General features: G+C 45.6%; 1 protein-coding gene across 1 annotated transcript; it reads right to left on the reverse strand.

Annotated features, from left to right (window-relative positions):
* Positions 1–9,284: 9,284 nt before the first annotated feature.
* LOC127327320 (gibberellin 2-beta-dioxygenase 3-like) lies at positions 9,285–10,797 on the reverse strand. Its single transcript, XM_051354101.2, has 2 exons — positions 9,935–10,797; positions 9,285–9,751 (listed from the first exon to the last, which is right to left on the reverse strand). The coding sequence occupies exons 1-2, from the start codon at positions 10,649–10,651 to the stop codon at positions 9,443–9,445; spliced, it is 1,026 nt and encodes a 341-aa protein (XP_051210061.1). The 5' UTR covers positions 10,652–10,797; the 3' UTR covers positions 9,285–9,442.
* Between the last annotated feature and the right edge of the window lie 626 nt (positions 10,798–11,423).

Raw genomic sequence — 11,423 nt, forward strand, 5'->3', positions numbered from 1 at the left:
GACCAGTGGGTCGTCTATTTATTTATAGAAAATTATATATTGCCGCTCTGTGGGGCCTCCGCAGCCAATGACCGCTGTGGTCGTCTATTTTATTTAGAGAATATAATATAGAGCCGCTCTGTAGGGGTCGCCTCATCCCATTTTCGCAGCTTAATCTAAAGTGACTCTTATGCTAAACATTGTGTATCCCGACGTTGACCTAGCAGTGGCGGCGAGCATAGCCGTTCTGACCATGCCGATATCGGCATCGGCATCGGCATCGTTTGGAGGATGTGGTGCTCGAATAATAGTGGAAATGCGATATTATTTTTTACATGCATAATATATAGAAAATAGCTAGATCTCTAAATCGATGCATATGAAGCTACATATATATTCTTGGTCATAATCCCCTTAATTATCTAAAGGGGATGGATGCATGGCTTCACGTCGTCGTCGTTTTCATCGTCAGTATCTTCGTCGTCTGAGTAGTAGTACCTCCTGCACATTGTTCCGTCGAACACCTTCACTGTGAGCACATCATCGCCTTCATATTTGAAGTGTACGAACCAGCCGAAATCCACACCGTGCGCGATGGCGAATTTCTCCCAGCCCTTGTCGAGGTACATCCGGCCTTGTCCGTCAAATAGGACCTCCACGGTCCAGAGACGAGGACCGCAGTCAGCTGCTCGCAGATACACCTTAGCTGGCTCCTTGCCGTCAAGATAGTCCGCAAATTTTTTTGGGAGTTCCTGCAAAGAGATCGAGCGCCGATCGTTTGAAATTAGGGAACCCTTGAAATTAAAGGTTTTTTAGAACATGCCCATAATTAATCACATGCATCATATATGTGGGAACGCGTACGTACCTTCTTGACCAAAGGGTCTTCATAGACGACGATGAAGAACTCCTCTATGATCAATGGCAGTGTTGACGGTGGTGGTGGCAATGATGATGATCCACTTCCCCTTCCCCTTCCCCTTCCCCTTCCCCTTCCGGTCCGCGTCCGAGACGTGGAAGCCATGGCAATGGATAAAGTGTATGTGAACGAAAAGAAGAGAGAGGCAGAACCTATTGACACAAGGGATGGCCGTGTGGGTGTTTATAAGGGAGAGATGACCGTTGTAGGGTTTACACAATAAAATAAGGAGGAGATGACCGTTGTGGGGGTTTATACACAATAAATTAAGGAGGAGTCGACCGTTGTGGGGGTATAGTTTATCATTTTACCGTGAAAAGTAATGCCTAAAAGGAAAGTAATGGCTACAAGAAATCGGTGATGGTTTATCGTTTTTTGCGTGAAAAGTAATGGGTACAAGAAATGGGTGATGGTGTATCATTTTTTGCGTGAAAAGTAATGGCTACACGAAATGGGTGATGGTGTATCATTTTTGTGCGTGAAAAGTAATGGCTACAACAAATCGGTGATGGTTTATCATTTTTGTGCGTGAAAAGTAATGGCTACAACAAAATCGGTGATGGTTTATCATTTTTTTGCGTGAAAAGTAATGGGTACACGAAATGGGTGATGGTGTATCATTTTTGTGCGTGAAAAGTAATGGCTACAAGAAATCGGTGATGGTTTATCATTTTTGTGCGTGAAAAGTAATGGGTACAAGAAATGGGTGATGGTGTATCATTTTTTGCGTGAAAAGTAATGGCTACACGAAATGGGTGATGGTGTATCATTTTTGTGCGTGAAAAGTAATGGCTACAACAAATCGGTGATGGTTTATCATTTTTGTGCGTGAAAAGTAATGGCTACAACAAAATCGGTGATGGTTTATCATTTTTTGCGTGAAAAGTAATGGGTACACGAAATGGGTGATGGTGTATCATTTTTGTGCGTGAAAAGTAATGGCTACAACAAATCGGTGATGGTTTATCATTTTTTGCGTGAAAAGTAATGCCTAAAAAGAGTTTATAATTTAGCTCGTGAAAAATAATGCAGAAAACCAAACTTTGCGTGAAGCTAACCGACGACAGAGAGAGAGAGAGAGAGGGTGGTGGCCCCGACCAGAGAGAGAGAGATAGGGGTTATCCTGCCCGTTAGATCATACGATCAACGGTCGTCGGGCACGATCCGCGTGACATGGGCTAGACCAATCAGGGCAATGTTGGGCGTCTGTGAGAGTTTGTGAAGGGAGAGGGCAAAACTGAGTAGTATCAAGAAACCAAGGGCAAGTGAGTAGTAAACAGACTAAGGGATTCAAATATGAGATTTAAAAAATGGAAAATGCGTGTTTTGTACAATGAAACCCATCTTGGCCTACCTCAAACTATTTGCAATACAAATCTACATGAGTGTGAAAATTATGGTCTCATTCAGACAAAGTATGTTTTGGGGAAAGCTGTTTTGGGTAGGGCTTATTATGGAAAACCATGCACCTTCATAGCTACTAGGTGATTTGAGAAGTGGCAATTTGTGGTGAAACTTGATTTATCTACGATTTATCTATGATTTGAGAAGTGGAAATTTGTGGTAAAGACTCCATGAGTAAGTGCCACTCCTTTTCGGAATTTTTGCACATTAAATAACTCATTTAACTAGTTAATCCCATTTGTTGACTCTCTGTTGACCAGCCACTTGAGGGTAAAACTGAGTATATTGCACTAGCCAGTATTAGCACTCAAGGTGAAAACTGAGCATACAAAAAATGCTAGTATATGACTCGAGGGTATACATGAGTATATCTAAATTTCCAGGGTTAGACTCGAGGACGCGTGTTGCGGTGCAGAAGTGGAAGACGTGCCATTGTTGACGCGTGTCGCGGTGCAGACGTGGAAGACGTGCCATTGTTGACGCGGGTCGCATTTAGGACGCGTAAGCCCCTCTCTCCCTCCCTCTGCACACAGTACGTCTCATTATCGCTCACGCACGAAACCACCCCTTCACGTCCCATCAACTTCTCCAAAAAACCCCAACCGCCGTACGAGCCCTCCCTGCCGGCGATGGAGAAGAAGAATGCGCCGGCGGCCATCGCCCCGAGCCCGTCGCCTCCGAGCCCGTCGCCTCCGAGCCCGTCGCCGCCGAGCCCGTCGCCGCCGAGCCCGTCGCCGCCGAGCCCGTCGCCTCCGAGGGCGGCGCATCCGAGGGCGGCGCATCCAGCGCGGCGCCTCCGTGAACCGGGCCGGTCTCACGGCCGACGGACCACTTCACAAGATCGGCGAATGCTTATTGGCGAAAGAGGAGTACGTGGACAGCTACTCTGCTATGAGGCAAGTCTGTAGAAATTGGCGCTCAGGTTTACTCGATCCCGACGTGCACTGCACGAATGGATCATGCTACACCACGCCCTTCCACGCGCCGCTGAGTTCACCTTCCTCCATCTCGGCACATCCCGCTACGTCACCATAGATCTATCTGCAGTTCGTGCAAGGTTCAAATTCCTCGGCTTTTCCCGTGGCGTCACCATAGATCTTATTTTCAATCTTAGTGCTGAATGTTATCTTTTCAATATATTTTAGATTCTACTTCGTCGGCTTTTCCCGTGGCGTCATCGTGCTTGCCCAGAAGAACCCGCCGCACAAGATACGGCTGCTGAACCCACTCACAAAGAAATCGAACACGATGTTTGAGGCGCAGATGCCATCTGTTTTTCTGAAATCAGTCGCTGTTATCAAATCCCCGACTATGGTCTTCGTTGCCACACATTACCCGCCGGAAATTGGTTGGGTCGATGAGAGCACTCCAACTAAGGATATAAATGAAGATGGGGATTGGGGAGAAGGAAGATTTTCGATCAAGAACCATGTTTTCCGTTGCATTACCCCGTTCAATGGTGAACTGTATGCAGTAGCTTCGGACAATTTTGAGATCGGAAGAATAGTGTGCACCAATATACAGTTGCAGCAGCGCGAGCACCGTCAAGATGGAGACACTAATTTCATTTCCAAGAACTTGGACGTCGAAGTTCTACCTTGTGAAGTCGGATGGTGATCTGCTGCTTGTGTTGTTGGTCAGCGGCTTTGGCGGGCAAACCATTGGTGTACCGTGTGGACACTCAGAGCCGCTCTCTCCATCCGGTCACTAACATTGGCAGTAATGCCTTCTTCGTGAATTTTATCCGGTGTATCTCCGTCGACACCAGAGTGTACCCGACACTTCAACCTGGCAGCATCTACTACACGGATTTGTGTTATATCAGAGCGTACTCTCATGATACAAATGCCTGGGATGAGTGGCCACTACGTGTGGATAGAATAGGACTCTACGGTTTGAGAAATGAACACAGGCCATACCGTTTGGAGGATGTATTGGCCTCACACTGCAGACGGAAGGAGTTCAATGAATATTTCCTTGGGGAATTGCACGAATGGAGCGACGGAGAAATATATGAGGAGGAATGAAGAACAAATTCATTCATCCTAATCTTCTTGTTGTCCATACATTGCGTGCGTGATCTTGTATATTTTTGCAGCTTAGTTTGTCGTGAACATTAACAATGTTATTGGCTGCTTTTGGCTGCTGTATGCAGTTTACCTATGTATTATACTTAGTTTTCTGATTATGCTGCTGTGAATTTATTATATAATAGCTTCTAGATTTGCTACTAGATTTGCTGCCATATTGGGCAAAAAACGAGGGCCAAAAGGCATAAATAATCCCAGAGATTTGCTACTAGATTTGCTGCCATATTGAAGAAAGACAGAAATAGAAGCTTCTCTAGATTTGATACTAATTTGGTGAAAAAGACAGAGAGAGAAAGAGGGGAAAAGGTGCTTTTAAAAATGCCAATTTGGGCCGAGAGAGACAAAACCCAGCTCCTGCTCACGTGCAACCAAACGCTTCTCGTCCTGTCCCACGCGGTCCCTTTCTACCAGCCCCACGCGACGCGGCCCCACACGACGCGGCCCCACAGACGACGCGGCGCAACACGTCAGCACAGCACGTCCAAATAAACGGATTCCTTCCGTCTGAGCTCCTTCTGCGGGTCTTCAGACAAAGGCTAGGGTAAAACTGAGGAAAAACTAAGGGGCTGGGGAAAACTGAGCACAACTAAGGAACCGAGGGCACGAAAATAGAAATCCCAAAAATATACTAGAGGAATTTTTTGGAAAGTACACAACAGGATGCACCAATCTTAATGCATAAATGGAAGCCAAAAGATAAGCCCGGGACACCCACGTTCATGTAGACTAGGATTTTCGGACAGGGCATTTCTGCACCCGCGTGGATATGCACACTTTATTTGAAATGCATTATAAACACTAGTCGACAACCCGTGCCCTGCACGGGCTAGATATTTTAAAAACACACAAAATGTTATTTACTAATAACACTTTCGTATGTATATAAATGTTTCGAAATACATGAACTCTTTGTGTAATGTTTGCATATTTCAGCATGCACATGGCGATCTACTCTGGTTCTATGATACCATTACCATTATAGCCAAGCATGGTGATTTGTCGATTATCATGGACTGACTTAATTGGAGAATCATTCACCCACATAGGGAGGAACATTCATTATTCATCCGGAGTGCCCTAGTTAGATGAAATTAGGAAAATAAATTTTCTGCAATTTAAAGATGCAATCAAGTGGAAATTCATGTATATAATTAAATTTAGAGTGAAGATACCGTAGGTCCATAAAATATTTGAAAGTGTCACGTATGCACTGGAACCTTAAAACCCCTCATCCATGTATGAAAAGTGTAATAAATCGAGGCAACATTGTCCGGATAACTCACATTTTTTTTATTTTTCTGAACATAGATGACTTTATTACTGCCCTACTGGGATTTTGATGACAATTTTATGTGTCCTGACCAACAACCGGGCATCCTGGAAATATTTAGGAACCCGTAATGCACCTAACTCTTAAAAGTAATCCACATGTATTATTTTACTTGTAAGATGTACAGGTATATGAAACTAAGACATGGATAGTACCTGTATATATTTATTTATTTAATTATTTGCATAACCAATATATACCCAGAGCGTAGATAAATGGCTTGCATTATCCGGGATCCACTTGCGCGGTTTCTTAAATTTTTGTTTTTCTTCATGTTAAAATCTATCTATTTTTAGTTAATAAAGAAATTGATGTATTGAAAAAAGAACTCCTTATTTTGTAATATATGTAAACAAAATTATACATACACATTATTAGTGGAAGCTGATACATGTGAGCATTTAGATACATAAATATCATACTTGTAAATACGGAACCAACCAAATATATATATATGCATTGATTAAGTTTCATGAGAGATATCATCCATGCGGGCTCAGCAAAATCAATGAGCTGAGTTGAGGAAGCGACCTGTGAACTGCATGCGGTGCTTCCGCTCACTTGCTCTTTCACCCTCCATACTTCAACGACGTGGCTCTTCTATTTTTTCTTGTTTATTTCATCGCTGCTGGAACTCACCAAAAGCACATGGTACTCCATCGTCGATTCATTGCAACTTCGCAGTTCTGTTTCTTCTAGCCATCACCGTCAAAGAGAGTTCCATCTAGTGCTAATTCTGGTGGAGTAGAATGGCACGTTTTGCATATGCCCTTTATCCATGGTAGCATCTGCATTCACATTCACGGTTGATCCTATATCTTATTGATTCCTTTGTTTCTTTGATACAATTAGATTCATTCTCAAGTTTTTTTCCTATTCCCACAAAGAACGAATAACAATTGCAGCAGATGAGTAGTCAATAAATTGTTGCATGTAGAGCAGTACATACCACTATTCCACCACAAATATTTGCTACCACAAATATTTGCTATCTTTCACACTTGATGATCGTTCCTTGCTACCATATTGCTTGAACGTTGTTCCCTCTCTCGAAAGAAAATCACCATGGTGATTATTTACTATGTCCATGTGCTCAACATAATCTGTGCAACGTCAATGAATTTTAGGATTCAATACGAACTGCAAGGAGACAGTGGATTAGCAATCCAGCAGTAAAAATTAGGTAACACTGCACAAACGTGACATAGATGATATGCATATTCGATAATCCAAAATCGATCCATCGAAAACTGGTTAGAATAGTACCGATGGAATTGCATGAGGACCGGTACAACTCCTTTCTAAAAAGGCAAGAGTCTGAGATGAGAAGGCTGCATCTCTCCTTCGGTGGAGATGTGGTGCTGAAGTACCTCAACTTGGACACGGCGGCGCTGACAGCCCATGCACAACCGCGGCATCCCGTCTTGAAGTTGTAGTTACCGGCTGGCCGCCGCTGTGTATGCATGAGCATCATCTCGCCCCTAGAAACTGCATGTGCATGCGTATGGAGAGTTAATTTCGAAATCTTTTTTCATAAAAGAAATCAAAACTAATCTATTTGCCAAGGGGACGAATATCATTTATACTAAGGACTGTTGCATGTGCGGTGCTATATTGGCCATACGTCATACGACGGCAGCCGAGGTTTGACAGGGTAGTGCACCAGCGATGATTTCCTCAGGCGCCTCGTCCCAATCGCTGTGCGCTAGGATCGTTTGTTCAAGGAAAAGAGTAGATCAAATTCATTGAAAAGGAGGGAGGACCGACACATACAAATAGATAGCATCAAGAGGCATGCATGGCGGCCCGCGTGGGGATATCAGAGCTAGCAGCCGATCTTTTTTCTAACCTAGACGTGATTAATCTTGACATATAAGATCCTTTTTTTTGTTGAACAAATTAAGGTAGAGAAGAATCCTTATTGTTAGGAGACCAAGGACAACACGTCTCACGTTCTTGGGACAGCAAGTCGCATCTCTTGATTTAAACGGATGCACTGGAATTTTTATATTTTCTAGTATTAGACTTAACGTGCCAACGTAACTTCATGCGTACATTATAAATCGCCACTTTTTTAACTAATCCTAACCTTAAATTTTAGATCTAACCGTCTTAATATTATTCTGATGATGTGGATTAACGTGGAGTCTTTTATGGTGCCTCTAATTAGTAAATATAAGATATTTAAAATATCAAAAAATACAGAAATTGTCTCATGTATATCTTGATATTTCGCATGCTCACAAAGTTGTTTTAGCAAAAAATGGCATGTGTTGTGCCCTATGTAAAAAATATCAATTTTGGTACTAAAATAATCCATTTCCTGAGATATTTTTTTTCTCTTTTTTACACAAGGCATAAAAAATATAAGTTTTATGTGAAACTTCACATGTGTAGATAAAACATGTTCCTCTACATGCAATTTTTTTATAAATGGTTTTACTTCTTAAAATATATTTTATACACACCTGATACCGGATGTATATGTACCGGATTCAGTTATGAGTTTTCCAGGATTTTCGTTGTTTTCGCAGAGTCCGATCAATCGAGCCTAGTGGGTAGTACACACAAATTATGTTTTAGGTTGCTTTTTCTTAGAAACACAGTCCAAATATAGACGCTCACATACACGCGCATACACATGCCCCTATGAACGCACAAACACACACCCTATCCCTATGAGTATCTCCGGAAGATTGAGCCGACGGATTGGATATTGAAATTGATGAAGTCACCACAGACGCCTCGTTTTTGATAGGAACATCACCTCCCACTAAATTAATATTCCGCCTACTGTTTTAGGTTACTGGAAGAGCGTGCTAAAACATGTTTTAAATTGGTACAAAGGGAGTATACTACTGTGATATTGAATTGAGGTGTACCTAGTTAATTAGCGTCGCAGTAGATACCCCTTTGTTCACGAGAGATAGACATACATGATTAGGGCTATCTGCCTCCGGCGCCGCTGCCGATTATCTCGCCTCATGTGGCCTTAGGGCCATGGAGACGTGGTGGATCCTGGTCCTACCTGTGGCGTCAGCGACTCTCTGAAGATGAGATACAGTTCTTTCCATCTAGCCTTCATCTCGGCGATGCATCTAGCATCGTTGAATGACATGTGGAGGTTTGTCTTCAGCGGATCTCGCTAGATTTGCTTTGTATTCGTTTTGATCTACCCTTCTCTTCATTGGGGATGGCTGCTCTTATGTGTTGGTCCTTTGGATCCTAACCTGAAAAAATCTCATTTGTCTGCTACGACAAGCTCTAATACAACAAGTTTTCCCCGGCTCCAATAAGAGATGAGTGAGGACGACGACGCGCCCACGACTCTTCATGTGCTTGTAGTCGTCGCCAGGTGGTCTAAAGATCTTTTTATAATTTTACAATTTTTCGTTGTTCTACTACGGTTGTTGAGGATTATGAATAGGTCAGTGATTTTTTTTTTAGTTTTTTTGTTTGAGTGTGCCTTAGCTATTTAAGGTACACTGGGCAGTGACATGCGGCAAGCCGTTATCTGACGGTGAAAACTACTACTAGTAGTAGTAGTGGAAGTTACAAAGGCTTTCGTTGCCATGTCAAATTGGGCTAGGAAGGTGGTGCCATGTACCGGTGCATTTTGGGCTTGTCCAACCAAGTGAAAACTTTGTACTACCTTTAGTTACCACATATATATGTACTCCAGGATAGGTAGAACAGAAATAGAAAAGGCTAACTACCCAACTAGTGAACTGGTGCTACGTGAGGAGGCGGCGGCGGCTGGACGGCATTGCTGCTGCTGCAGTGGTGGACCTCGAAGGGGCTTAGGCGGTTGTCGCCGAGGCGAGTTTTGTAGGCGGCCTTCATGTACTCGGCCCAGGTGAAGTCTTTGTACAGGCTCTGCTCCCCATCCTTCATCAACTCCGGCAGCGGCGCGATCCGCTGCGACGCCGCCGGCCCGCCGAAGTAGATCACCGACAGCCTCGCCTGTTTCCCGGTTTCAGGCGCCGCCACCCGGTGTTTCACGCTGTGGAACCGCCCGTTCGTCAGCACCTGCTCCATCAGTCACACGAACGAAAGTTTTTCAGATAAAGCTCTGTAAACAGGTCGGGTCGCACGGCAATGAGTTCTTAGCTGACAGTTGCACACTCCTTGACAAGAACCGAAGGAGGGCCAAATAAAACATGCATGCACACTGTTGCAAAATAAACGGAGTCGGCAGTGTGTGGTACCTACCTGGAGTGTATCCCCGACGTTGACGAAGAGGGAGTCCGGGTCGGGGGCCACAGGGACCCATCGGCCGTCGTGGAGCATGATCTGGAGGCCGGCGGTGCGGTTGGAGCGGAGCACGGAGATAATCTGCGGGTCCGTGTGCTCCCCGAACCCCGTCACCCCCGACGCCAGGGGGCACGCCGGGTAGTGGTTCACACGCACCATCTCGGCGCTCGCTTCTCCATCCTTCTTCCCCGCCACCATCCGGCGAAGCGCGCCCTGGTCCAGCCCCAGCCCCACCGCCATCATCTCCAGCACCCGCCCACCCACCTCCCTCACCGCACAAGTGTACTCCTCCAACGCAGCCCGGAGCGGCGGTGGCAGGGTGGAGGAACCCGACCCGGTGGCGACGGAGAGGAGGAGGTACTCCAGCCACCCCACGTCGCCGTTCGAGCCGATGCTCTTGCTGCCGTACCCGAAGGGCCGCGCCGACGCGTGCTCCAGCTTCTCATCGTGCGGCAGCGCGAAGAAGGCCGCGGCGAGGGCCTCCAGCGCGTCGGCGAGCGCGGCCGGCACGCCGTGGTTGGTCGCACGGAAGAAGCCCACGCCCCGGCACGCGTCCGCCACGGCCGCCGCCGCGCCCGGCGCCGACAGGTCCACCGTCGGCACGGCATTTGCGTCGTACCGGCATTTCACCACAGGGGTCGGGTCGATGGTGCTGGGCACCGTGATTCCCACCATGGCCAACACACGATCTATGTTTCTCTCTCACACAAGTGAAAGCAGAGCAGGAAACAGGGGAGCTGCTGCGTACGTAGCCGAGAGCACGAGACAGGGAGGGAGAGGGAGGGAGGCGCTTCGTTCTGCTTCACGTCTGCGCTTGCGATGATCTGATCGGGATGTATATATAGGCCACCACAGGAGCATTAGCTGTGACCTGCTCCGAAGCCTGAAACAACCACCCAGTGACCCAGGTGCTTTCGGAGTTTTATCGAGCGCAAGTGACGTGGCGAGTGTGAGCTAGAAACGCAAACTGCGTGCATGCGGTATCTGGAGCTGGGGAGCGCCACCTGGACGTGGAATTTTCGTCTCAATAATTGTTGCCCGCCTCATCAGAGCGCTTAACACACAAGGCACTTTCTCTTTTGTAACGGTTTTGCTAGAATCGGCTCAGATTTTTCCAAATTAATTTAGAAAGACGAAATATGACGAAGCTTGGAGGTGACAGGAAATCACGAAGCCACGCATCGGCCGGAGAAAAAAGAACACAAAAATCATAATTCAGTCCAGTGTTTCTGTTCGACAAGTCCCATCCCACTTGACTGGTCCACGTGGTAAAGGTGGCCGGTTTCTTCCCCTTTTTTTTTCTGGACGACCCAACTGCAGTTAGACCAAAATGCTTGAAGCTTATTTTTTCTTTCGACCAAAACTAAACAACCCTCAACTAGATAAGGGATAAAACCATCTACTTGATCATCCTCTTTGACTTCAGACATCAGGACCGCCAACATAT

This window comes from Lolium perenne, chromosome 1 (genome assembly GCF_019359855.2).
Source record: "Lolium perenne isolate Kyuss_39 chromosome 1, Kyuss_2.0, whole genome shotgun sequence".
Classification (NCBI taxonomy): Eukaryota; Viridiplantae; Streptophyta; class Magnoliopsida; order Poales; family Poaceae; genus Lolium; species Lolium perenne.

What these genes read in the sequence shown, in the direction of transcription:
- LOC127327320 (XM_051354101.2), bottom strand. Translation starts at nt 10,651, where the DNA reads ATGGTGGGAATCACGGTGCCCAGCACCATCGACCCGACCCCTGTGGTG. An exon ending in ACGTCGGGGATACACTCCAG is followed by an intron (nt 9,752 to 9,934) that starts GTAGGTACCACA and finishes CTGATGGAGCAG; the next exon opens with GTGCTGACGAACGGGCGGTT.